Raw genomic sequence first — 27,304 nt, forward strand, 5'->3', positions numbered from 1 at the left:
CATTACAAATTATATTATCAGCATACGAATGAGAGTGACACATTGAATTAAAAAAAATAAACATTAACTTTTTAACTTAGTTTTTGGTATGTCATACTATGTCCCAATTTTGCTTGAATAACAGTATGCACTCAATCTGGTGTGGACACATTTTTTGTGCAACACCTAATGATACATGTTATCCCAGCATGAAATGAGAATGTTCTACAGGGCATCTTGTGTGCAATGGAAGCCAGGAAATCTGACCTTTCCTAAAAAGGAGTTTTAAAAAAATGTGTTAATTGATTAGTGATGCAAAAACACAAGTGCTGATTCTTAAACATTTCTTATTTTTTCTTATTATTTTACATCACTATGTTGCTTTGTTTTCATCCCCACTGTACTGTTAGTGAACAAGCTCTGGCAACCTCATGAGACTGGTGTCTCTGTAGAACAAAAATGGCCGTTTCCCAATTAGTGGGTGTTTTCAAACCAAGATGGGTGTTTTTCAACCGTTTTACTTGATTTGCCTACTAGATAGTTGAAAAAATGCCCGTCCTGGTTTGAAAATGCCTACTGATTACTATATACAGATTTCCTACTTTCACTGGATAGTTGAAAATGCCCATCCCAGTTTCCAAACGGCCATTGATTGGGAAACGCCCATTTTTGTTACGCAGAACCTATACTTTAACTCACGGCTGATTCATCTCATCTGCCACTAACAAAAAAGTACCAAAAAGTGCCATGGTATTACCATAGTTTTTTGGACATAATACCTTGGTAAAGCCATACAATAGTTGTTTGGACATGTACTATTTGGACATGTAAGTACCTTGGCGTTCAATGTAATTACCATATTACATGGGTCTGGCTCCTAACACTTTTAGAATCTAAACACAGAGCAGGCCACATGTTTGTTTAGGCTACAGCTGGTCTATTCTCAGATGAAAGGTGAAAACAAACAGTAAAAATGTTGTTGTCCATCTATGGTCACAGCTGCTGCCACCCAGTTTTCTAAGAAGCAACAGGAATCACACCGAAAGGCTCAGCCGAGGGACCTGGGTGTCACACTAACTAAAACAACACAATGAAAAAGTAAGCAGAAGCTATAGGCACAAAAAGACTACAGCAAGGATGTGTTGATGGAAATCTACTACATAAACATTCAAAGGTATATGGGCCATCTCTGACAGCACTGCATTGAAAATACATTTCAAATAGAAGAGCATTCGCTTATTATTGGTCCATATGGTCTGGTGCATCACATTACTTAAGGATTATGAAAAATAATCCAAGGATTAAACAGAAATGAAGATCTCCCTGTTCCTGTCTGTGTATTTACAGTAACTAAACCCCAAAGATCAAGCCTCATATGTAATGCAACAACACACATTGTGCACAGTTACTGTCAGTCTTCGTATCTAATATACATGCTCATTTGACATTTGTATCTCCTGCGAGGCAAAAACACATGCCATTTAGAATATGGTTGAACTTTAAATTGTGTAACCTTCATCGCCTTGATAAAATGTGAGCCGTAACAAATAATTGCACTTAAAAGGATTAATTCACCTGAAATGAAAATTCTTGAACATTCTTCAAATAATTTTTGTGTTTCACAGAAGAAAGAAAATATTCCGGATTTGGGATGACGTGAGGGTGAGGAAATGATGACAGAATTCAATTTTGGTGAATCTTCCTTTAATCTCTGCACTGCAGAGATAAAACTGCACATGCAATTATTTATTTGAGTGATCATTTATATTTAGGTTTCTAGGGAAAGCTTTCTTACCCAAGCAGCTTAAAAAAAAATATGTTCACCTTCAAGTTCCCAAAACTAGGCTTTAAGGTTATTCACCTGGTTTCCTGCTGCTATTGGCCGAAGGCAGTTTTACCTGCTGTTATCTTGTTTCTAAAAAAAATCTTCTCAACAAGGTTGTTTGGGAGGCATTTGTGCAGTGTATTTTTCTACATGAAGCAGAAAGGCATTTTTTTAATTGCTTCCAATTTTGTTGTTTTACCATTCATTCATTTTTTTTTCTATTATATTTGTATAATTATATTATGTTTGCTTCCATTTATTTAATTCTGTTTTTATCCATTAATTTGTAAATCAAATCGAATAGAACATAATGATATTGAAAGGTCATATGTAAGTAAAGTTTATAATTAAATTATTACAAGGCGTCAGTGGCAGTAGGTCTATTGCAGCATAGACATTTTATCACTAATGTCTATATGTTGTGCCCACTTTCATAACTACATTTTTATCTATTGATTTATATTTAAATTCAGAAGTGATTCCATAATTTTAGCAACAATGAGTCCAGTTTTTAATACATTAGGCACAGACTTTTTGTTAATGATATAGGACACTTACGAGGAGAGACCGGTGCTAGTTGTCACATGGGGAACTTATCATACTGGCCATATTAACTAAGGTTGTGACTTGTGAGCCAATAGTTTAAATGCAAATATACTGTACTTTTTTTCACTAGAAGGTGTTAACCTGTTGGTTCAGAACTGTCTAAAATAAGAATACTTTTTTGTGAATTCTATCCTCCATACTAAAATTCCAGTATCATCATTTTTTTGTAATAGTTGTTGGGTAAACAAAGGAACCACACTGGCATACATTTAGGCAAGGGTCAACTATATAATAAAGGTAGATTTTAACTTACAGGCTGAACTGTGTTCTTAGGGCAAGGATATATGGCATGACAATATTTACCTATAGGGTCAATGAGTGTTAAATTAACTGTATCCTCCTCCTGGGAAATCAAAGTGGAAACTGTTCAGTAGTTTCATTGTAGCCAAGACTATAATATTTGTGTCAAAAACAAACAAACCTACCCTCGTAAATATTTACTGGAGTGTAAAGTGTGACAACTAGCCCTAGTGTCCCTGCAATTCATATTAAAAGATTGTGTGATTAGCTATTAGATGACGTTATCCCTATGCAATGTGCCCATGCAAGGCCACATAGGAATGATTCACAGAGGAAAGACGGCCCATTTACATTTATTTTTTTATTTTTTTTTAATGAGCAGATGCTTGTTATCCAAAGAGGATTACAGCGCAGTTACTGCTGGCACAGTCCCCCACCTATAGAGAAACCTGAAGGTTAAGTGCGTCACTCAAGGGCACAACAGGACATCAAATCATGAATCCTCATTTATCTGTTCTGCTGGGGTTCACATCTGAGCTGCCTACCCAATTCATTAACCACCACAATACCATACCAAGCACTGACCTTTTCATATTCACAAACACACACACACACACATAGTATGTATGTATGTATGTATGTATGTATATATATATATATATATATATATATATATATATATATATATATATATATATATGTCTACACCAGAGCTGCCTGAATTACTACATGGATAAAATGTCTATGCGTATGTTTGTGTGTCTGTGGAGACATTTTTATACATCAAGAGCACAAGACATGCGATTATGTTAAGAATTCTTCTGTAAGTGTGAGAACAAGGGATACTGTGCATGGAATAACAATTTCAGGCACACACACAGTACATGTGAGCTGGATTGCTAATGTCTCTTATGGCATGAGAGCACGGAATAACATTAGGGTGCAGGTTTCATATTTCTACCAGCTCTGGGCAAAGATGTTCTCAGGTCAATCAATTGGTCAAGAACAATACAGTCCATGGTTTCCAGGTAAATGGGAGTTTTTACATATCAGACACTGTAGCTCTGGTCCCAATGTGAAATCTGTTCTGAAAGGTAGTCTGCAAAACTATGCTTCCTTCAAAAATACCTTTCATGGCCAAGTTCTAAGTCAGTATCACATGTATCCTTCACAGAGAAGGCATTTCCAGAGTGCATTATGACAAGCTCAGTGAAAAATTCCTTCAAGATGGCAAACCAGTTGAGAAAAATGCAGACTATAAATCTACTCATATATGAAAAAATAAAATAATAAAAAGTTCAATCAAATATTTTTTTTATATATTTTACCCAATAGTCTTGTGTGCTATGTATTTTGTTATGCTTATTAGAGTATTGCAGCATTAACATGCTTATGTCAAACTCTATAGGAATCAAATGTGAATGGAGCCTCCTGTGCAATTAGCATGTGTAGTGCTAACCGTGTGATTCACGCATTTGCTGAACATGTACAAACTTGCAAATCAGGGTTTTCATTTCAATTAGGATGCTGCCTCAGGAGCTGTTCACACACGACACCTTGTGTTCAAAAACAGCTAAATAGCGCAGTCAGAACACAAGTATGTGTTCTGTTTGAACAGCCCCTTAGAAGGTAGCCTACAATGTATGTAGCTACTAGGTTTTGTAACAGAGCTTGTATGTTGGCATGTTTTAGCATATCAGACAATGCATTGGCATGTACATTTGAGAAACCGTATTTAGCCTCATCATCAACAGTAGCTGCATCTCACAGGTAATATATGCCATTAATATGCATAATAATGGAAGACAATTATTGAGTAAATGAATCCAATGAGTCGATTATGTGGCGTAAAAGAGTGAGCGAGAGAGAGAATGGGGGAGGGGGATTGTGACTGTTCAATAGACTTGAAAATTATATGGGAATTCCTACCTCAATACAATAAGAAATAGAGATAGTGGGTGGATTAGATTTGTGGAGCAAAGTGAGAGTGCCGGTGTGCCGGGGCATTGAAAGAACCGTAATTTATTTCATTTAAAATCCCAAATGATACAATGATATTAATTGATAGTGTGTGTATGTGTGCGTGCGTGTGTGTGTTGGCACATTTTTATTGTATTTGCCTGTCTCAATCTTACACAGGAAGCCCAATCAATAGTGATAGGAGGAATTTTAAATGGGCTTTTAAATTGCTGTGAAATTATAATATAGAAGCTTTTGAGTAAGCCAGCATGACTGACAAGTAGTAATATGTGTGCAGAATAGCTGTAGTGTTACAAATGACCATAGTTTGAGCTAAAATACAATTGGTTGCATTTTTTCACTTCTCAGTAGCAGTAATATAAAATTTAATACCTGTTACCTTCAATCAGTGGCGAATTCTCAGGGCCAGCAAAGCCTTCTCTGCTGGCCTAACATGCCAAATAAATAAATATTTTTCATCCTTTCATTCTCATTGACCTTTTTGCCTATGTATTTTTAATCGCTTTCCACTCTTTATTAATCTACAAACAAATAGAGAAAAACGAAATGTTTATCCAGTCAGAATTTCTTCCTTGATGCTTACAAGCAAAATGCGACAACTGTTTCACAAATTACATGCCCGAAGCAGTGCGTGAGCCTGAGCTCCACCCCGTCAGGCCTTCAGAATTTCCACAGAATCCCTCAAAAGTGCAAATGAATGAGCACCTAAAGTCAGATTGTCAGATTCATCAGCCAATCAGATTGATTTATTTGTTCTTGGTGGGTGTGATCTTTAGGATATGTCCCGGTTGAGGCCTTCTAGCTGGTGCTGGTGCAATCACGCTTTAAATGATGTAATTTGAAAGCGAAGAGCGTGAGATCTTGTTAACGAGTTGACTGTTATTACTGCCGCTATCGCCATTGAGAAAGAGATCCTTATGGATTTAAAAATCTGAGATGTTCTGCATGATGGTGTGATTGCTTAATTAATTAAACAGGAAAGGAGGACTTATTTTCACTTCAAGCAAATTGGCAAGTGCTTTTTGCATTGTTATGGCAACTTCAGGAGTTTTCTAAGTGAAAATTAGGCTGCTTGAGCATTCAGTGTCCGATCAAGCTTTGAAAATTAGTGCTGTGTTCCGTTCAACATCGGAAAGTCGGATTTTACAACTTCCTACTAGGAAAAGTACAATGGAATGCATCTTTAAATCAGAATTAAAACTTGTAGGCTCGTGCAGAAATTCTCAACCGAGATGCAGGGGCATGATGTCACACAAACATGTAGACACTCAGGGAGATATACAAAGTAAGTGATAAACTGCATTGCAGTTCCGAGTATCGGGGAATGGAATGCATTTATGGTCGGAGATATCAAGTAGGAATATCCCACATCCAACTTGAATGGAACGCAGCATAACCGTGTACCATGACGAAAAGAAATTGATTGCAAACAACATTTAAATCGCAAATATTATTAGATAGACTTTTCCAGGTATTATAGACCTCCTTGGTAGATTCATATGAAAAATTATGATTTTTGAATGTCTGTTCGGGAGACATTCATTTCACAAACAGTCATGCTGCAGTTAAAATTAGGCTTGCTTGAGCCTTAAGTGTCTTTTCAAGTTATGGCTTTCGTGCGTGGTCATGTTCTTAAAATGTTAATTGATATTACTAGTTAGCTGCGACATAATGTATGATGCCCAAAGACATAGTGTGTCTTATTCATTGTGAAAGTGTTTTCTTAATGGCATGAATCACACTGAAGGCCTAGACTTTTAATGCACGGCCCGCCGCTGCCTTCAACACATGCATTAGGTAAGTACTTGTTAATTTACAACACATGCAATATTTACTAGATTAATAGAACAAATATGTATAATAGAACATAGTGTCTAGTGTGTTTAGGGGTAGGGTGCATTATTTTGGAATGAAAGCTACTGTGTCTGTTAGATGTCCTCATTAATATAGTTTCTAATTCTCTCTCTCTCTCTCTCTCTTTGTGTGTGTGTTTGTGTGTGTGCAAACCCACCTAATATAGCCAGCACAGTGTTATCCTTGAGCACTTCCATGGAGCCCGAGCAGACAAAATAGATGGCCTGCAGAGCGTCACCCTGGCGAATGAGGAACTCCCCTGGAGCACAGAAAGAGGTTTTGATGATGAGGGACAGGGACCGTAGACACCCGCGACTGGCCGACTCAAACAGAGGCAGCTGCAGGAGTTCTTTATTCAGGTGCATGGCAATATCGGCCCGCAGTTCATCTGGGAAATCTTTCAGGAGCTGGGAAAGGACAAATAGAGAGACAGGGTTAGAGAAACTAGACAGAGGAACAGAATAAATGCATACATACACTCTATAGTTTCTTTGACAGTTCTTTTCCCTGTATAGGGTTCTAAAATTGGCTTTATGGTACTTCAAAGACAAAAAAGTTTTTGATGTCACATTATAAGTTCACAGATCAGGGTTTTGGTTTGTGAACTCTTTAAAGCACCAGCACATGAATGATTTTCTAAAGTAATATAAATAGTTCTTAGTGGAACTTTAAAGTTACTCCACTGGCATCAGGCTGTAAAGCCCTTTTTGGTTTTAATTGGAACCTTTATTTGAAGAGTAAACATGTAAAAGGCAATCCACACTTTATGCTTCTAGATTCTAAATATCATCATGATTGCCACACTGCACAAACCCTACTGTTGATCTACTGATTCTTGAGAAGCATAAACAAGCTTTTGATATAAACACCATCATCAAAGAAACAACTGCAGCAAAGAAACAGGCTGTAGCATACTCTTACACTTGGACTTTGATGGGAGATAATGCAGAATATTGGATATGAAAGCAGAGAGAGAGAGAGAGAGAGAGTTAAGCGCTATGTAATGAGTGTTTTGAAAGAGGCTCATTAAATACATTGTGAAAGAAAGATGGAATCTGATTGTTCATGTTCAGAAAAGAGATACAGTATGAATAAGAAGCGGGTGGAAAGAGAAAATAAATTAAATGATAAAAGAGATGAGGGATTGATGTAAAAGGATGAGAAACAGAAAGGGAGAAAAGGTAATAGAAAAAGGATAATAGCATTAAGCTCTAATCATGGAATAATGGGTCAAATCACACTGATGATTTTATATCAAGAAATTCAATAATGTTGTAAAAATAAACTATTTGGATTAAACCAATTGCTGCGTTAGAGGGAGCAAAGAAATGTTAAAAACAAAAATATAACAATATGAGCATGAACTTAGTGGAGTACATCTGGACATTTCATTACAAGAGTTTTCACACTTCATTTATTTTTAAAGGCTACATTTCAGTGGAAGCTTTTCAACACCACCTATTAAGATGCATAACATTCGCACAGCGAAATAATGAACGCAAAATGCATTCTCTGTAAATGTTAAAGGCATTTCCTCCTGGAGGTCATCATAAACTGCTCTTCTTCATATTCCAATAACACCAAGCAGTACACAATTCACCACTTAATTCAGACTTCACTTTAGTCCATTAATCTTTACAGAGTGCTGGAGTAGCCACGTTAAGAAGTGATAAAATAAAACAAAACAATGATGTTCTTCAATAAGTAGGATCTACAGGACTGCACAGACCAACTGCACGTGTTCCTAACTTGGATGAGGCTCTGACTTGAACTTTTGACTTCCTACCTCGCTGACATCGATGCCGTTGTTGACGGACCATGTTGTCTGAAAACACTCCAGCATGCGTTGAGCGAGGGCCTTGGGCAGTCGATGCACGCGGATGAAGTCCTTGAGGTCTTTTGTGCGGGTGTGATAGAGCGAGCGGCGCGAGTACATGCGCTGGATGATGGCTGTCACGTTCCCAAAGACCGCAGCATGCATGAGTGCTGGGGAGAGGCACAACAAACAATTCAAAGAATTAAAAAAACCTAATTGTTATGCATTATGCGGATCAGGTCCTCTTTCAAAACATTTTCTTTCTCAGCATTTTTGTCTTGTTTTCCAGTAGACAAAGTTATCTAAACATATTTAAACAAGATATATTTACTCAAGGACCAAAAGGACAGAAGATATAGGAACTCTGTATAAAAAAAGTAAGGTTAATGCTTAAAAAGCTACTCTACGTAACTTTTGGCCCTCTAGCGGTTAAAAAATAAAACTGCATGTGTCTTACAGAAGAACATTGTTTTGGTAATGACGTAAGTTGTGCTTCGGCTCTACTTCTCTGCGCAGATGAATGTGGTTCGAGGCACCGGTGTACACTGGATACAGTACATCTTATCAGAGCAAATGGACAAATAAATAACAAAAGAAAGGAAAAGATGGATATATGAACACATGTCATCTGAGCAGATGAGTGCCATAACTTATGCTGTTGTTTTGACTTATTGGAAACATTGTCGTTTTGAAATAAATGACATTACAAAAGTTAGGCAATGTTTGTTAACATTAGACATAACATTTCCTAGTCTGGTAAGGTCAAACTTTGTAAAGTTTTTATAACTGCAGGATATTCTGACCAAATAGACCATGGTAGTAACTAATTTATAGATTGCCATTGTTACCAACCAGTGGTCAACATCATTTCAAGACTCATATGTCCTTGGCAAGCCTAGGACTAAAGATTTATTTATAAAAATTATTGCTGTTATAAAGAAAAATACACACGCGTGCTAGCAAGTGAAAAGTTCTGCACCGATTACAGTATAATTATTGTATTTCACTACACACACACAGACGTGTGTGTGTGTGTGTGATTACACAACTATACATAAACAATATCAATAAAATATCTAACCTGTTGAGTAAGACAAAAGCCATCTCTGGGTCGCTTTTAAATCTTTTCAGATCTCAGAGTTGTCAACACCTCTGAAAAGCCAAGCCGATGTTGATTCAGGTTATATTACGAACTCTGTCGCTTTCCCTTTTTGCTTGTAGACTCTGCTCTGTTCGGGGTTTCTTTGTTTTTACAACTGGTGATTCCCTGGAGGTTTGCCATTTTGAATGATCCATGGTCAATTTTTCTTGTTTGTTGTGACAACAAACATTCAGCTTCACGCTACTTCCATACCATACATGCGGCACAGTAGCCAGAGCTTATTTTCTCTGTGTATGGATATGATGTCAACACACACAGTCGAATGACGTATGTATGTAATTTCCCGTGAAATCTGTCCCGACAGCTCTAAAATATTAATTATTATTATAGGATTATCAAAGTGTCTTTGGGTAAAGTAAATACATGGTTTGGAAGATGGATTTTTGTTTCACTCTCTCATTAATAACATTTTGTTTTTTTACAAAAAAGTTACATAATGTAGCTTTAAAAAAAAATTGTTCTTGTATGAAGCATAAACCTCACTACATTTTTTTTAGGCTTCTTTGAAAACAAGATTTTTTATATCTTAAATAATTTTGTTTCTCGAGTACATTTATCCTATTTAAAAGATGTGTGTGTGTGTATATATATATATATATATGTGTGTGTATGTACTGTACTACTATAATATGTCTGCAGGAATGTCAAACAGACTTGAAGCTCTTGAAGACTTTCAAACAGTAGTTATTAATTAAGCCATGGTGAAACAAGGAAACAGGAATTTAAGAGAGGTCCTCTCTCTGATGTTGCTTCTTTTAGGCTCTTCTAGGTCTAGTAGATGAAGTGCAGCTGATCTACATTTTGATAAATGTGATCATGACAGGACTATTATATAAGATTTGTGTACTTGTCTGACCATGTTTACACTTGTATTTAGTGATTGGATCACCTCAAGTTTAGCTTCATGCTTCTTGCCTGTCATCTACTTCTTGATCTCAAGACAAGGACAGCAAACTAATAGTTTCCTCAGCAGAGGTTCAGTTCAGTGTGACAAACCGAACCAAGTAAAATCAACAGTTTTCTCTCCACAGCCAAACACTATACCATTTATTTATGTAACCTTGTGAACTTAGCTAACACGAGTCTAAACAATCAAGAAGGATTGGAGAGTACTTATGGAAGTGCTAATTGAAGTCTGCAGTATAAATTGTTGCGGAAATTGCATGCCTCTCTTCTACTCAAGAACTGTGCTCTGTGTAAGTGGTTGCACCTGGGCTGTGTGACCGTTGAGTGCTTGGATGTGCTGAAATCCATGAAAATCTTCAAATAGGGAGCCAAAAGAATTAATAAAAGCTACCGTCTGATGCCCGTAGGAAACAAAATTCACAGATGATCTCTCTTCAATATCTAATTTTTTTCCCCCAAGACAGCAATGTGATTAAATTGAGAGCAAAATGAGACTTCTGCTGAAGTCTCCAACTTTTCAGATTTTTTCCAGAGAAAATGACCCTAGTAATCTCACACACATCTCCTCTGGAGTTGTCTAAACAATGACTCACACTTTGCTCAGATTTTCCAAGATACCAAAATCAAAGATTTAAATTAAAAAATTAAATTAAAAAATATAAATTCAAACATCAAACTCCAAATGCCAAATTATCTGAGCTCTACTATCTACATAAATTTTCTAGCTCTATACTCTAACCCAGTGACAACAGTGTACTCTTTCTATTTATTTTTCTCCTAAGAAATTTCAGAACAAATTAAAGCTATAGTTAATCCAAAAATGAAAATTATGGCATAATTTACTCACCCTCATGGGTTATTTGTAACCTGTATGATTTCTTTCTTGTGTGGAACACAGGATTAGATGTTAGGCAGAATGACAATCTGAGTCACCATCCACTTTCATTGTATAGATAAAACGATGAAATAAAAGTGAACAGTGGCTGAGGTTACCTGTAACATTCTGCCTAAAATCTCTTTTTGTGTTTCACATACAAAAGAAAGTCAAACAGGTTTAGAACAACATGAGAGTGAGAAAATTATGACATAATTTTTATTCTATCATCATTCTTCAGCCAAGTGTGTAGCCAGGAAATTACTTTTGGGTGGGCCTCAATAAAAATGGATGGGCCAAATTTTCACCCAAATGTTCTTTTACCAAATTTTCCTTAACAACAGAAAGGCGGCACAATCAAACAGTTCTTTCACACTTTCAGAAATCAGAATGTATACTATTTTATAAAATTATATTTTAAGTCAAATAATAATCTCTAATATTCTGAGTGGGCCTGGGTCTAATTTGGCTACGCTACTGGTTTCAGCTAATAAGTACCATCCTCTGAGAAATAAAATTTTCCTATTGGTTGGAAGGGGATGAGCATAATAGTATGGTTGTTTAGTCTAACGAATATCAGTGTAGATGTGCTTCTCAAATCCCCTCTGTGTGTGTAATCTCTGTGTGTAGGTAGGAAAACAGCTGTCATCTGGATGGGACAGTAATGGCCCTTAGTGGTAGGATTTGGTGACAGATTGATTCCGATGTGTATGTGTGTGAGTGTGCATGGATTCAGCTGGCCTCATTCGGCCCTCTTAAGTGCAATGGGGCCTGTGTCTCTCTGCTCATGCCCCAGAGGACATTCTTTAAAATTCAGTCCACTGTCATGACTTCTCTCTCCAGCCAACAAAGGGCACATGCAGCAGCAAAAATCATTATGGCTGTCCCAACAGGTAACAAGCGCCTCCATTTCTGTGGCACTTAGTCTAATCCCAATGCTAAACAAGTAAGGAGAAAACAGCTAAGAGTGGCCAATTGAAGCATTTTTCTTCTTCAAAAACTGAACAGAAGATAAAAAGAATGTCAAATAAGCCACACTAAATTCTAACATGGGGTTTATGGGTTGGACCATAAAAACAAAGACAGACAGAATTTAAGCTTTAAAATCACTAATTTTACTATGAACAATGAAACAAACTATGCAACATGACACTGGACACATCATGGAGGATACTGCTAAACCTACAGAAACTTGGCATTGTTTTAAATATGATCCCAAATGGCTAAGATCCTCACACAATAGTATTTTAAATAAATAAAGATCTACAACACATTACAAAGAGAAAAAGGAAAAAATGTTGAATGGATAGTTCACCCCAAAAATGAACATATTTCATCATTTACTCACCCTCATGTTGTTCCAAACCCATTCGACTTTCTTTCTTTCTTTCATCCAACAATACATTGAGAAGATGTTAGGCAGAATGTTCACGTTTCTCAGTAACCATTCACTTTCACTGTATTAAAAAAAAAAAAAAAAGTTGCAATTAAAGTGACTGAGGCTGTCAATCCCTAACATTCTGCCTAACATCTTCTTTTGTGTTCCAGGAAAGAAAGAACAACATGAGGGTAAGTACAATGATGACAGAATTTTCATTTTTGAGTTAACTTTCCTATTAAGCACAAAGCATAATTTCTCACTTTACCTGTTGTCCCACTTTATCTGTATTCACCCTCATGAAAAGGTTTAATCCCCCCTGGTAGAATGTTGTCTATTAATGTCAATGAGTAGATGCAGGAACACTGTTCAAATATGTACTCAACTGCTATTGCTGCTATAGGGCTGAAAATTTAGAGGTAGTTAAACAATGGTCAAATAAACCAGATCCACCACTTGGGAAATGTGCCCTGATGAGGAGAAGGATAATCAATAAGTAGCAAAGCTAAATGGATAACTTGGTCAAAGCAATTGTTGGCTCTCTAACAATGGAAGCCCTTGGGAAATGAAGCTTAAAAGTAAATGGGGTCAAATGGGACCCAGAACTTAACAGCCACTGATGGTTCTCTAAAGAGTACTTTAATAAAGCAAATGCAGCAATGAGGTCCTTTTGGGAAATTCAGTCCTATAGCAAGTTTAAACCTTAGGGAAAATGAAGTCCGATATGGCACACTTGGGTCCTGTCCCATATGGTGCACTTCGTGTGGACTAGCGAACTTATAGTCTTCAGATGTGCATTTATGTTAAGTCCACGAGACCGTAGGTGTACTGTTTGTCATTTTATGACACATTATTACTATAAATTGTTATTGTATGGAAAAAGCTGTGTAACAATTCTTCAAAAATTTCTACTTTTGTGTTCCAGGGAATACATAACAGCATACCGGTTTGGAGCAACATGAGAGTGAGTAAATAATGAAATAATTTTCATTTTTGGCTGAACTATTGCTTTAATCAATTTATCAGACATGACAATGAGATGTAGATGTTTAAAGAAAGTATTGTGTATTTGTACTTTTCCCCCCGCTTTTTTTAATTCATCGAAAAACGTACTTTTTCGTTTTCCTCCTAGATCGTACATCCAATACGCACAGAACTTGCATCTACAGATCCTCATGACAAAAATGTATCAAGATGTTTCGAAGCTATAAGCGAATAAATGTTTTCGGTCTTATGCAATTTGATTAATTGACCGATACTTACTCAAATTCCAAACGTAACATAAACCAGTTTGTAGACAAGTGTTGTGTATTCCGAACCAGAGACTAAAAACAGTTCAAGGAACGAAAATGAAAACCGAAAACGAACGACATTTTTAGGAGAACTTAACCGAAAACTGGAACAAAATTATTTTAAATTGTTCTGGAATGAAAAAGTAATTTTTAAATGCTGATAAATGGTTATAACTGGTTAATTTTCATTCTGATAATTTTTTCATGAAACTAAAGGCCAAAGGGATCATCACAGTAAATTTATAGAACTACACCTCTTCATGTTGCCTGAAAATATTAAACGTGCTTTGATCCTGAAGGAAACTGCTGCATCACACATTTGTTTTGCCTAATTGCCCGTTGTGGATGTTGCATTCTGTGAATGAAGTCCTTTTTAACAACTATGTATAATTACTACATATACTGTACATGCACGGCTAATTCATGTACAAGGACAACATTATTAGAGGTAAAAAGTACATTTCTCAGTTGTTTCCAAGTCTTCACAGAATTATTGTCAGAGATGATGCATTAATACAGATTTGATGCTGCTGGGTTCTGAATGAGAAGCAGATCTGTAATTAAAATTATACTTAACTGTTCATGAACTGCTTGTTATGATTTCTATGCCAATAAATCCACCACACAGGAAAAAAAAATTAATGGCTTATTTTCTCTTATTTTGGTGAGGGGAGTGGCTTATTTTGGGCTTGCTTTTCCAGACCATGTTGTTTGTTACTCTTGTGAGATCTGGCAACACTGCAATTGGCATTTCACTCACCCCTGTCATTTTAAAAAGAACGTTATTAACCGTTCTTTTATTTTGTTCTAACCGGTAACTTTTTGGAAAGGAGGCTGAGGAACTTCCGAACCAGAACGAAATAATATTGTTTTTGCTCAGAACGAACCGAAATGAAACACATTTTGTTTTTAGTTCCTGTTCCAAACAGTGTTGTGTTGTGTATTTCAAACTTATGCTATTAAGTATTGTACTGTCAATTTGTATTGCAGGATGGTGAAACCATGATTATCACTTGCTTGCACATTTTAAGTGTCATCAATAGGCACTGCTTTGAGAGACAAAATCATTCCTCTGAATATTGATGAACCTGTCTGGTAGGGGTGGGAAAGATAATGAAGTAAGTGAACATTGCGATCCCCGCAAGCTAAAGGACGTCATTAAGCTATGACTTCAACATATTGATTAGGGAGGAGAGGACAGGATTCACAAGTACAAGTACAAGCACAAGTACTGTATATCCGTACCCCATTATACATGACATTCACATATTAGGCAGAAATCTTTTTCAGCCTAACAAGACATATGGTTCTTGTTTGAAAGAGTACAGATGTCCCCATTAGTACTGTAATTCTATGAGCATCTCGTTATCTGATTATCAAAATTGTGTCCCCAAATTCTTAAGCCAGAATCTTGACGACAACATTTCATTTGTTCTAGCCACAAAAATACAATCAAGACCTCAAGGCTGGTCCAGTGTCACATCCAGGCATACATCAGAGAGTTATCTCTACCCCATCAGTGAGAACAGAGTGTCCCACAGCTTGAAATTTGATTTTTGCAGTTCTTATGTGCTCCTTGTCATTGCTCTAAATTATCAATGCATGGACAAGGTCAGGCACTCTTTCACGTGATTGTGTCATGCTGTATTCACTACATTTGTTATAGGCCTGGACTTCAAGGCTTGTACTGTTTCAATTATGTTCATTAATTTCTTTTCCACTTGTCCGTGATAAAGAAAAAGGTGATTTTCTTGGTTTCCTCACATACGTGAGGGCTTATATATCCAAATAATTTAGTTATGTGTATTTCTTCAGCAGAACACAAACAAAGACAATTAGAAGAATATTTCAGCTCAGTGGGTCCATACAAAGCAAGTAAATGGTGATCAGACCTTTGTAGCTCCAAAAATCACGTAAAGGAAACATAGAAGTAATCCAGTGGTTAAATCCATATCTTCAGAAATGATTTAATAGATGTGGGTGAGAAACAGATCAAAATTTAAGTAATATTTTATTCTAAATCTCCACTTTCACCTTCACTTTTACATCTGAAAGTCACATGTGGTGCCTGTTTAGTTTCACGTTCACATCTGAAAGTAAAGTAAAGTAGAGATTTAGAGTGAAAAAGGGACTTAAATATTGTTCTGTTTCTCACCCACACCTATTATATTGCTTCTGAAGATATGGATTTATGGAATCATTTGGATTACTTTCATGTTACCTTTATATGATTTTTGGAGCTATCACTATTCACTTGTACTGTATGGAACAACAAAAATCTTCATTTGTGTTCTGCTGAAGAAAAACAGTCATACACATCTGGGATGGCATGAGGGTGAGTAAATGAGAGAATTTTCATTTTAGGGTGAACAAAAGTTTACTCCTAAGAAATTCATTTTAATTTTGAAATATATGCATAAAATCATGACCAATCACATGAGATGAAGACTCATATCATTTATATCAGTAACCTTATAAAAGCTGTTTTATTCTACATGTAGAGGGTCCCCTCATGGGGGCAGCCATGTTAGAATCACATGACCAGCCAAATAGTACTTGCTTAATCTCAGTAACCACCCTGTTATTGGACAGTGAATAATGAATTTCTACAATGGCATTTGTAACTGAAAACTCCTGATTTTGATTGAGTCCAAGATGACACAAACAACAAAAGTTACTGACTTCACCTTTAAATGGGCATTAAGTCAACCTGTAAATCCTGTATTCTAGTCCTTACCTCCAATCAGCATGGTGCAGATAGAGAAGATCTTCTCTGAGTCAGTATTAGCTGAAACATTGCCAAAGCCCACGCTAGTCAGACTGCTTAAAGCAAAGTACAGCGACGTCACATACGAACTCCGAATTGAGGGTCCGCCTCCCAGTACTGCTCCAGCCTGTCCTGCGATTGCAGTGCCCACCGGCCCTGTCCCTGTCGCGTTCCATTGGCTCGAGTTCCATACAGAGTCATGCCCCACCAGATCAGTGGTGTTCCATTGGCTTGTATTGGCTACCAATCTATCTAAAATGGTGGGGCGCAGCGAATCAGGAATGAGGGAGGCAAGTGGGGACAGGAAGTAGGGGGTGCCAAGACGTTTACCCAGCTCATGTAGCCAGCCTACAAAAAAAAGGAGAAAAACATAAAGGAGAGGGAATAAGCAATTTATTTTGGTCACCAAAAGTCTCTATAATACTCACCTTTAAGCTTTGACAAATGTTCCATTCAAGGAATATTCCGGATTCAATACAAGTTCAATCGACAGCATTTGCGGCATAATGTTGATTACCACAAAAATTTGTTTTGACTCGCCCCTACTTTAAAAAAAAAAATGATCTGGGTTACAGTGAGGCACTTACCATGGAAGTGAATGGGAAAAATCAGTAAACGTTAAAATACTCACTGCTTCAAATCACAGGCACAAGATGAAACAATTTGTGTTTATTGTGTTAAAATCACATACTAACCTTTTATGTGTAAAGCTGTATCCAATTTTACAATTTTGTTGCCATGACAACATAACGGCGTAAGCACTAAACTCCTAAAACAACCTTAAAAACAACTATTCAAACAACTTTACAGCTCAAATATTACATGAGTTTTAACAGAAGAATTATTGTATGTGCTTTTACTGAATAAAATTATAAGCTTCACATTTCTGTCTTTAAACCCACCAAAAATTGGCCCCATTCCCTTCCATTGTAAGTGTCTCAGTGTAATCTCGATGTTTGCTCTTTATAAAGAAAAGGAGCAGCATGTCAAAATAATGTTTTGTGGTACTCAATATTATGCCACAAATGCTGTTGATTGAGCTTAACTTGTACATGATCAAAACATGATATCGTCAACAGTACTCTACTACTTTTATCTAATATGATAACTTTTCAGGCTACAGATCTGGGATTATTTTAAGACCCATTTTAAGAAGAAATGGCTTCTGTCAGCAGGTAGAAAACTCTGTTTATCTGTCAGACTGGCTCAGTGTCCATGTTTACTGTCCATGCTACCAAAATAGTTACAAATTACCACTCTCTGGTCTTGTACACACTGCAGCTAAATAAAGCTGTCACTCCTCTTCGGAGTGTTTAATCCTGTTCTGTGCAAACAGAGTTCGGTTATTCACAAGAGTGACGGCTGCATTCTACAACCACATTCAGGAAGTGACAAAATGAACATGTCTCCGATCACTAATATTTCTTTCATTAAAAATATCTAACACCAAAAATTTTGGCATTCCTGTTTCTTGTTCAGATGTCAAATGTTATAATGGCCTCCATGGCAATTTCAGGATTGACTCATGTATGAATGAATAAATGAATGAACGTTACATTTATTAGCGCTTTTCTGATACTGTACTCAAAGTGCTTTATATAGTGACCAGGGGACCCTCCTCAACCACCACCAGTGTGCAGCATCCACCTTGATGATGTGACGGTACGGCAGCCATAGTGCGCCAGTATGCTCACCACACACCAGCTGTTGGCAGAGAGTAAAGTATTCTATACACACACAGAACAATAATTAAGAGGATTCACTGCCATATTTAAAAGTGGTCTTAACTTCCAAAACTATGCAGTGTGTGTGTGGTCTCTGTCCAAGGTGCTTAGGTCACTCTCAGAAATGAGCAGCGAGAAGGTGACTGTCCTTGTCCATGGTGCTGAACATGCATTCGTAATGTAATTTGGATTGTAGTAGGCTGAAACTCTTAAGATTATAATTTGGACTGATTCTTGTCATTCTTTCTCTCTTTCCCACACTCTCCCTGCTTGTTTGTCTGTAGGTTTCTAGCTTCTAGGTTGCACAGGTGCCATATGTGGGGGTTTAAGTGATTTACAGAAAGAACCAGGAAAACTGACAGGAAAGACAGAGAGAGAAAGAGTGTGAAAGGAAAGAAATTAAATGAGGGAGAAAAAAAGGACTGGCATAAGAAAGACTGAGGGAAAAAAGGTGCTGGAGAAGCAGTTCTCAGAGGTTTGAGGACCAATCACACATTTTAAAAACCTCCACCACAAGCACACACAAACACACTTATTCTAACATTACAACATTTAGGAAGAAATACTGGACCTGAATTTACACAGTGACTAGCTTCAGTTAACATGATCTTTCTCTCTTTCTCACATGCACTAGAAACCTGGGCAATTCTTCTCCAGGCATATAAACACATCAAAATCCCCCTTTGTTGTTTGCAATAGTTTGATATGTGCTGCCTTGTTAACAAGCAAAAAAATGCAAACAGATTGACTCCAAACTGCTGCAATTATTCACCATCTCAGTATCTCTTTCAATCTTCCTCTTTTCAGTTTGTATTGCTTTGCTCGCATATTCATGTTTGTCCTCTTTATTGCCTTCTGCTCCAGTTAATATCTACATCCATTTGTTCTTCTGTGGTTTGTAGAAAGAAAAAAAACTTAGTTCTGATTGAGTCCAATTTTTGAAGCTCCAAAATCACAAATAGCCGTCATAAAAATAATCCATATGATTCCAGTGGTCTAATATCTTCAGAGTGAAACGCTAGGTGTGTGTGAGAAATAGATCAATATTTAAAAAAAAAAAAAATGTTACAAAAAAATTCACGAGGTCAAGCGTGTTGGCAAGTTCACACGAGAACTGACACGTGAAATACGAAAAACTAAAAAACGGAAGCACAGTGTTGTTTACAACAGAGGAGCATAGTAATCATACATAGATGCCTCATTCGGCTGGTTTGGATACGTCAACTGTGGCGCCATTTTGGAACAATCAACAAGGAGTGCTGTTTTAATCAGTTTGAATGCAAGTGAGTGAGAGGAGGAGATGCCTCAGACAACAAGCTCCTTGCTCAGACCGCTGCATAAACTGCTTTTGTGTCAAAACAGCATCGCGGTCCATAGAAACTAAACTGCTAATAAGGGATCTACGTATGAATGTCTATGCAGAGGAGGCTTAAGCGCTTACATCATGCAAGAGCTTTGGAGCTTCAAAAAGTTGGCACCCATTCACTTGCATTTTATGGACCTACAGAGCTGAAATATTCTTCTAAAAATCTTAATTTGTGAAATACACATCTGGTATGGCACGAGGATGAGTAAATTATGAGAGAATTTTCCTTTTTGGGCGAACTATTCCTTTAACTACACATATAATTATTTGAAATGGGTTAAATCATTAAATCAAAAATATAGATCAGCTTAAAAGTAAAGACCTGTTTTCAACTAGATACTTTGGAATACAATTCATTTTGATAACATTAACCTTCCCAATTATCGATAAATTTAATGAAGCCCACCTGTCCACATCGCTCGAAAACCTTTTTTATTAACGGGTCAAAATTAACTCTGACTAAATCAGTCATATTTGCTGGAAATAAAATATCCAAATACTTAATGCCCTGTTTGGGCCACTGGAAGGCGCCCGGCTGAAAAGCCGTTACCAGGCAGTATGCTGTCAGAGCCAAAGCTTCAGATTTAGACCAATTGACTTTGTATCCTGACAGCTTGGAAAAGGAATGAATAATTCTGTGGAGGCAAGGCATAGATCTAGTGGGGTCAGAGACATATAAAAAAATATAATCTGCGTAAAGCAGCAGCTCATGCGCCAAACCTTCCGCCATCACCCCTGGAAAATCATCCTCTTTTCTTATCGCGGCTGCTAATGGTTCCAGGGCAAGACAGACCAATAATGGGGAAAGAGGGTAAACCTGCCAGGTGCCTCTATTCAGAGTAAAATAATCTGAAATTAATCCATTTGTTTGTATCGCTGCTACAGGGTGTCTATAAAGTAACTTAATCCAACCAATAAATGTACTCCCGAACCCATATATTTCCAAAATCTTAAAAATGATTCCGTATAAACTTCTAACAAAAGTGGAGCCAATTCTGTAGTATAAGATCTAAAAAAATTCAGCGGCAAAACCATCTGGCCCTGGAGCCTTGCCAGTAGGCAGGGATTTAATTACCTCTTCAAGTTCCTCCAAGGTTATCTCAGAATCCAGATAATTTTTTTGCTCAGTCATCAATTTAGGGAGTTCTAATAGTTCCACAATTTTTCTAATATCTTCACCAGTAGACAAAGACGTGGAATTATAGAGATCAAGATAGAACTCTTTAAAGGCATTATTAATATCAATGGCTGAGGTAAATATTTCACCACCAGCAGATTTTACTGAGGGAATGGTAGAAAAAGACTCTCTCTGCTTTATATATCTAGCCAGAGGTTTCCCTGCTTTGTCCCCCGACTCAAAGTATGACTGTCTTGCCCTGAATAACCAAATCTCCACTTTCTGTGACAAAATAGTATTATATCTGTATTTCAAACGGGTCAATTCTCTAAGGCCATCAGATGACATTCTGCGCTTCAGCTCTGCTTCGGCACTGTTAATATTCTCTTCCAACTCCACGAGTTCTCGTGCTTTGGATTTTTTGGTAAATGAGGCGTATTGTATGATCCGACCCCTAAGAACCGCCTTAAGTGCCTCCCAAGCCACACCCACAGAGGATACTAAGGACCAGTTGGTCTCCATATAAACACTGATTTCAGTCTTTAACATTTGTTGGAAATCAGGATTTTGCAAAATCATTAAAGCACCAACTATATGATTTATTTTTCTCTGTATGTGGCAACACCTCTAAACTCACCAGGGCGTGATCTGAGACTAAAATGTTTCCAATTGAGCAATCAACAACAGATGATATGAGGGACTTAGATATCAAAAAGAAATCTATTCTAGAATAAATCTTATGGACTGATGAAAAGAATGTATAGTCCCTACCAGAAGGGTTAAAAAGTCGCAAAATATCTGCAAGACCAAGATTTTTACATATCCTGTGAAGCATCAATGTTGCTCTAGGGGCTTACACACTTTTGCTTCACTATGATCAAGGACTGAGTCCATCAAAAGATTAAAGTCTCCTCCCAGTATTATATCATGAGGGGTGCCAGTGGCCTGCAACATCCCCTCTAGATCTATAAAAAAAGCCCTGATCATCAGCGTTAGGTGCATAAATATTAGCCAAAATCAACCTTTGCCCTTGAATTTCTTCTAAAACTATAATGACTCTTCCTGATTTATCTTTAATCTGTTTGAGACATTTGAATTGTAAATGTTTATTTATCAATATAATGACTCCCCTACTCTTACTTGAGCCAGCACTAAAGAAACATGTCCACCCCATATCTTCCCAAAATGTTCAGCTTCCTGTGGGGAGAGATGTGTTTCTTGATGAAACACTATATCATATTTCTTATGCTTAAGAAAAGAAATAACTTTCCTTCTTTTTATGGGGTGCCCCAACCCATTCACATTCCATGTGGAGAGAGATAACCCACTCATACTAACATTTGACATTTTGATATAATAAAAAAAAAGAATTGTGTCAAAAACAAGATTACACAGACCATATTCCCCATTAGTGCAACAATCAAACCCTGAACTTCCCCCCCGAACAAAAGAAAAACGTGCGCATTAACCCCGTGCACGACAGCGCCAACTGGCGTCAATCCCCCCAAACTCAGAAGGTCCATGAGAACCCCCATGACAACTTTGCCATCGGATTGCTCAAGTCCGTTGCTTCTGCACAAATTTTGTGAGACACAATTACATAACAGAAAATACTTTGTAAAACAGACCCCAGCCAACAGGCAGAATAAACAAAAAGAACATGTAGATTCATTCACAAAACTGTCCTGAAGGTGTGCTCCTCCACAAAACAAACTCCAGCTGATATAAAGCCATTCAGTTTCCTCAGACATACAAACAAGTGTTACAAGTGTTCAGTGAGCCGGCTGTTTATGAGTATGGCAGATGACATAATCCTTCTAATATCCCTTAAAAATACTCCACAAAAACATACTCCAGCTGCTAGGTGGAACCAGCACAAAAAGAAACTAAACAGGCATCACGGTTCCTCGGAGGCAGAGAAAAAAATAAAAAATACATCATGACTTACTCAGCCCGTCAACTTTATAAAAGATGTCCTTTATAGATATTTTGCAGTTATCCATAGTGTCCATTCTCAATCTGGCCAGGAATTTCAGTGCAAAAACGATCTTCTGTCAATGCAAAAGTTTCTTGAAAGAAGTGTAATTCCACAAAACAAACTCCAGCCGCTAGGCGGAGCCAACGCAAAAAGAAACAAAAATGGTGCCCAGTTTCCTCAGACAATCAAATGTATGTTCAGCGAGTCAATCCTCTAATATAAGAAACTTCAAATGGCTTACTCACTCCAATGTATTTATGAATGAGAGTGCCTGGTTGGGACATGTAAATACTTTGCGGCCATCCTTCGTTTCTATTCTCAGTTTGGCCGGAAACATCAATGCAAAAGCGATCTTCCGTTGATGTAAAAGTTTCTTGCATTCCTTGAACCGATCGCGCTTCTCTCTTGTCGAATTTGCAAAGTCCGGGAAAAAGAAAATATTGCGATTCTTCCAAGAAAGCTTTTCTTTGCTCTTCGCCTGGCGCAACACGAGATCTTTATCGGATGATCTCAGAAATTTGGCCAGAATTAATCGGGGCCTGTCTTCCTCAGCAGATCTCCGAGCTGGGACTCTGTGAGCTCGCTCGATTTCCAGTTTGTGGCCTGTTATGTCGAGGAAGAGATCATCCAGGAATTTCACCATATCTCTGCCTTCTTCATGCTCAGGAATTCCAACAATCCGTATGTTATTCCTTCGGCTCATATTTTCGAGAAATTCAAATTTTTCCGGCATGCATTCCAAGTCTATTTTGGACGCGGGCAGATTAGCAGATAATTCCCTTTCCGAAGACTCCAGATAATCGATCCGTCTCTCAACTTCTGCCACTCTTGTGACCAACTCATAGAATTTTGTTTCCATCGCCGTAATTGATCAACGTATTACAGTGAGATCCTCCAAGTCAGCAACAACCTTCGTCAGCATCACCGAGATGTTGGGCAGTTGACGCTGAATATCTTCTCCCGACGTGCCTTCAAAATCGAGTCCCCAGCTCGCAGTCCCGTCAGAAGCCTCAGCTTGAACAAGTAAGTGTCTTTTAATGTTTCCAGAGTCTGAGGATTTTGACTTCTTTGCCATGTTTACCTCAAAGGGCAAATATATAACTGAGTAAATCGAATCTCACCGGATTATAACATGAAAATAATTAGAAAAACTAGCAAAGTGCGCAGAGCTAGTCGCTCACACGTCTGCTTCTCGCATGGTGTCACGTGTCCTCCTCAACTAGATACTTTAATAAAATAATGTTCATTACATATTTTAAGATTCAGCCTTTCAATTCAGTCATACAATTTTCTACTCATAACTGGTGTTAAAATTGCTCCCAGCCATTATAAAATGCCATCTGATAGTCAGAATATATTGTCACTTTTTCTGTTACATTGTTAGTGTAGTAAAAAATGGGATTTAAACAATTACATTGTATTGTAGAGATCACACTTCATGATCAAGTGCAGAAGTATTTGTGAAAAACAGCCATCAACCAGATTTTGACAAGCCAAATGCCTTTAATATGCATAGCGCAAATGTAAATATAATAGCTGCAAATAGCATTGCCAAAGATTCTTTTAAGATAATGGCTCTGATGCAGCAGACTAGAAAAATGATGCTTTAAAATGCCCTGCTGGTCTTTTAAAATGAAATTCTGAGAAGAGGATTGTCTCGTAATGGAAAAATACTGTCTTAACCTCAGAAGTTACATTGGGTTGTAAACTACCACTGAAGACACTTGTCACAATGTCATTCAAAGGACAAGTACATATGCAAGCGAATCCTGAATATCAAACATAAGTAACACTGAAGACCATGCAGGATTGTCGTTCTGGGTATAAGGGCACATTATTCATTCATGTCATGGCCAGGGAGCCAACGATTAGCCCATGGTAACATCATGAGTGATGACATAGGTGAAGGAGGTAAAGATAGGTCTGCAGGCAGAGAGAAATGTCAAGGAGTAGGTGAAGGATATCTTGAGGATACTCTTAGCTGTGGTGAAAGGTTAAATAAAGGGGTTTTTACGGGATATTTGAACAGAGACCTCAGTGAAATACAGGTAGTGAAAAAAACAGAAGGCAAAAGAACAACTCAAGATTAAGGCAAAAATATAAGGATATGAAATTAAAAGTGGCTAAATTAATTACATTTTGCAAATTCATTGTTTGTAGTCTCACAATCTTATTTTCAAATAAGTAAACAAAACTTAAAGTGTTGTCATTATGGTTCGAGAAAAAGTGACAGTGAGACTGTAAGGATAATGAAATGAGAAAGGAGGTTAGGGGCATAATAGTTCTAACAGTGGCGGTGTCTCTGCTCTCTTCCAAAACCACTTTAAATCCACTTCTTTTAAGAATCAGACAAGAGTTTTGATTGATTTGATAAAGAAAACCCAAAGGAGTGGAGTTTTGCCTTTTATTTGGTTGGTCTAATGGAGCCAACTCCAAAATTCTCTCTAGTCTCTAAAGGTCTGCGAAGCAGCAAGCCATTAACTGAGGGAGGTGAGGACAGTGAGGTGAGCGACACGGGCCAAAAAAAGAGAGAAGGAGAGATAGGGACAGAACAACCAGAGTTCCATCAGTTCCATCAGGAACCGTCAGACAAGCCTTTTATTATTGATACAGGAGAAAATAGCAGAACTGCAGTCAATTTACATCGTTTTATTTCCCTACTCCCATCTGTATTGGTCAATAGTGTGCACACACACATAAACACCAACACTCAAAATGTCTTCAATATTTTATTCAAGAGAACAGCTATCAATGACCTTGCCTCTGTGTTGTGCAAAAGCAGGTAATAATAGCTGAAAGGACCCAGTGTGAAATTGGTACTTAGGAGATTTTAAACAGTTTCTTGTAAATCTGGTACATTTTTAATATTCCACAAGCTCCATTTGACTATTTGACTAAATTTTCCACTTGATTATACTGTTAAAGATTTGAGGCACGTTAAACTTTAATGAATGTGGACATTTAAACATTTAATGAATAATATGATTTTCTGTAAAGCTGCTTTTAAACAAAGCGTTATACAAATTAAAATGACTTGACTTGTGTCTTGTATTTACATTGCTAAAATATTCCATCATAACTTGCATTTTCACACTAGCAAAACTAGACGTGTCAAGACAGCTTCATGTGCTTAATATTCAATGGCTAGGCAATGTAAAACTGGGTGAGATGTAAATGGGGGGTGGGGGGGTGATCTTGTTGGCACATCAGCAGAGGCTGGATATCTGTGTAGTGCCCAGCTTTTTAGAAGAATATGTGGCTGTATAGTTGTGCCTTAGGTTACTGATGCTGGCCAAGCCAAATCTATCACACACCTTCATTTTCAGGTGGCTTTGCACTTGTACCAACTGTTAGCCTTGCTGCTGATTTGCTACACTCAATAAATACCAGGAATTTTGAGTAGGATGATTTATATGATTTCCTTAGCCTATATGCATGTGAATCTTTGGATCAATTCATATTTTGGGGCATTTTTTGGTTTTGGTTAATTTAGAATTATTCAAATCAGTTTGAAACACTAAAAAGCAATTTGATTCAGTAACCATTTTAAATGCATATATGAGACTTCTCCTATTATGATCTCTAAAGCATATAATATATCTTGGTCTGTTTTTCTCTTACACATTAAAGACAATATGTGGGAGCTTGAGAGAGATGTTCACTTCCATGTCAAATTGATCCAGTAATTCACCTGTTCATTTGTTCAAGAACAAACATGAAAGGCAGGTTTGTTCAGACGTTACTCTGACTTCTTTCTAGAAGATCTGATTTGAATAGCGTGAAACGAATTTCTTAAATCAGAGACTGCCATTTCAGTTCTTTTGAGGTATGCCATTCGCAGAGCAAAATATATTGTTCTGTTCCTCTGACACATTATGTCTGGCTTATTTCTTTTCATGTGTCCATCTGATTTGAAAAGTAAATTTACACTTTTGATCTGTCTAAAAAGTCACATACACAAGATAAATATAATAGGATACCCGTTTCTAAGGCACATGTTGAGGTTGTTGTCCATTTATGATGTAATGAGTATATTAGTGGACAAACATCTTTAATAATATTCTATGTGTATGAGACTCTGTGAAAGGAACTCTTTCTGATGTTAAAATAAATAAATAAGATGGGATTTAGGTTAATATAACAAGGCTTGAGGCCGAACTGTAAGACAGCTGTACTTACAGTATGCTAATATGATATCTGCCAAATAGAGATAGGAGACGATAGAAAAAGATGATTTTTTTTTTTATCTTTTTATCTAGACCTTTTCATTTAGAATGTTATATGGTATGTTTTCCATTTATTTTCAATTTTTTTGTTTTTGTTTTTTGAAATTGGCAACTTTGGGAGTAAATTATATTTAGTCTCATCTAGTTTTAAGAGTTAAACACTGCATTGAAAAAATTGGAATACCAGAGGAATTCTGAGTTGAACTGTAATGCA

General features: G+C 37.1%; 1 protein-coding gene across 1 annotated transcript in view; it reads right to left on the reverse strand.

The window, feature by feature from the left end:
* The window catches only part of LOC127448110 (potassium voltage-gated channel subfamily H member 3-like), a 189,290-nt gene that overhangs the window by 34,646 nt on the left and 127,340 nt on the right, over nt 1-27,304 (reverse strand). Inside the window, exons 8-10 of the mRNA XM_051710409.1 lie at nt 16,650-17,027; nt 8,271-8,470; nt 6,642-6,891 (exon numbers count right to left, since the gene is read on the reverse strand). Coding sequence (XP_051566369.1) covers nt 6,642-6,891; nt 8,271-8,470; nt 16,650-17,027 — 828 coding nt within the window. The remainder of the gene's footprint in view (nt 1-6,641; nt 6,892-8,270; nt 8,471-16,649; nt 17,028-27,304) is intronic.

The sequence above is a fragment of the Myxocyprinus asiaticus genome, chromosome 11 (genome assembly GCF_019703515.2).
Source record: "Myxocyprinus asiaticus isolate MX2 ecotype Aquarium Trade chromosome 11, UBuf_Myxa_2, whole genome shotgun sequence".
Taxonomy (NCBI): Eukaryota; Metazoa; Chordata; class Actinopteri; order Cypriniformes; family Catostomidae; genus Myxocyprinus; species Myxocyprinus asiaticus.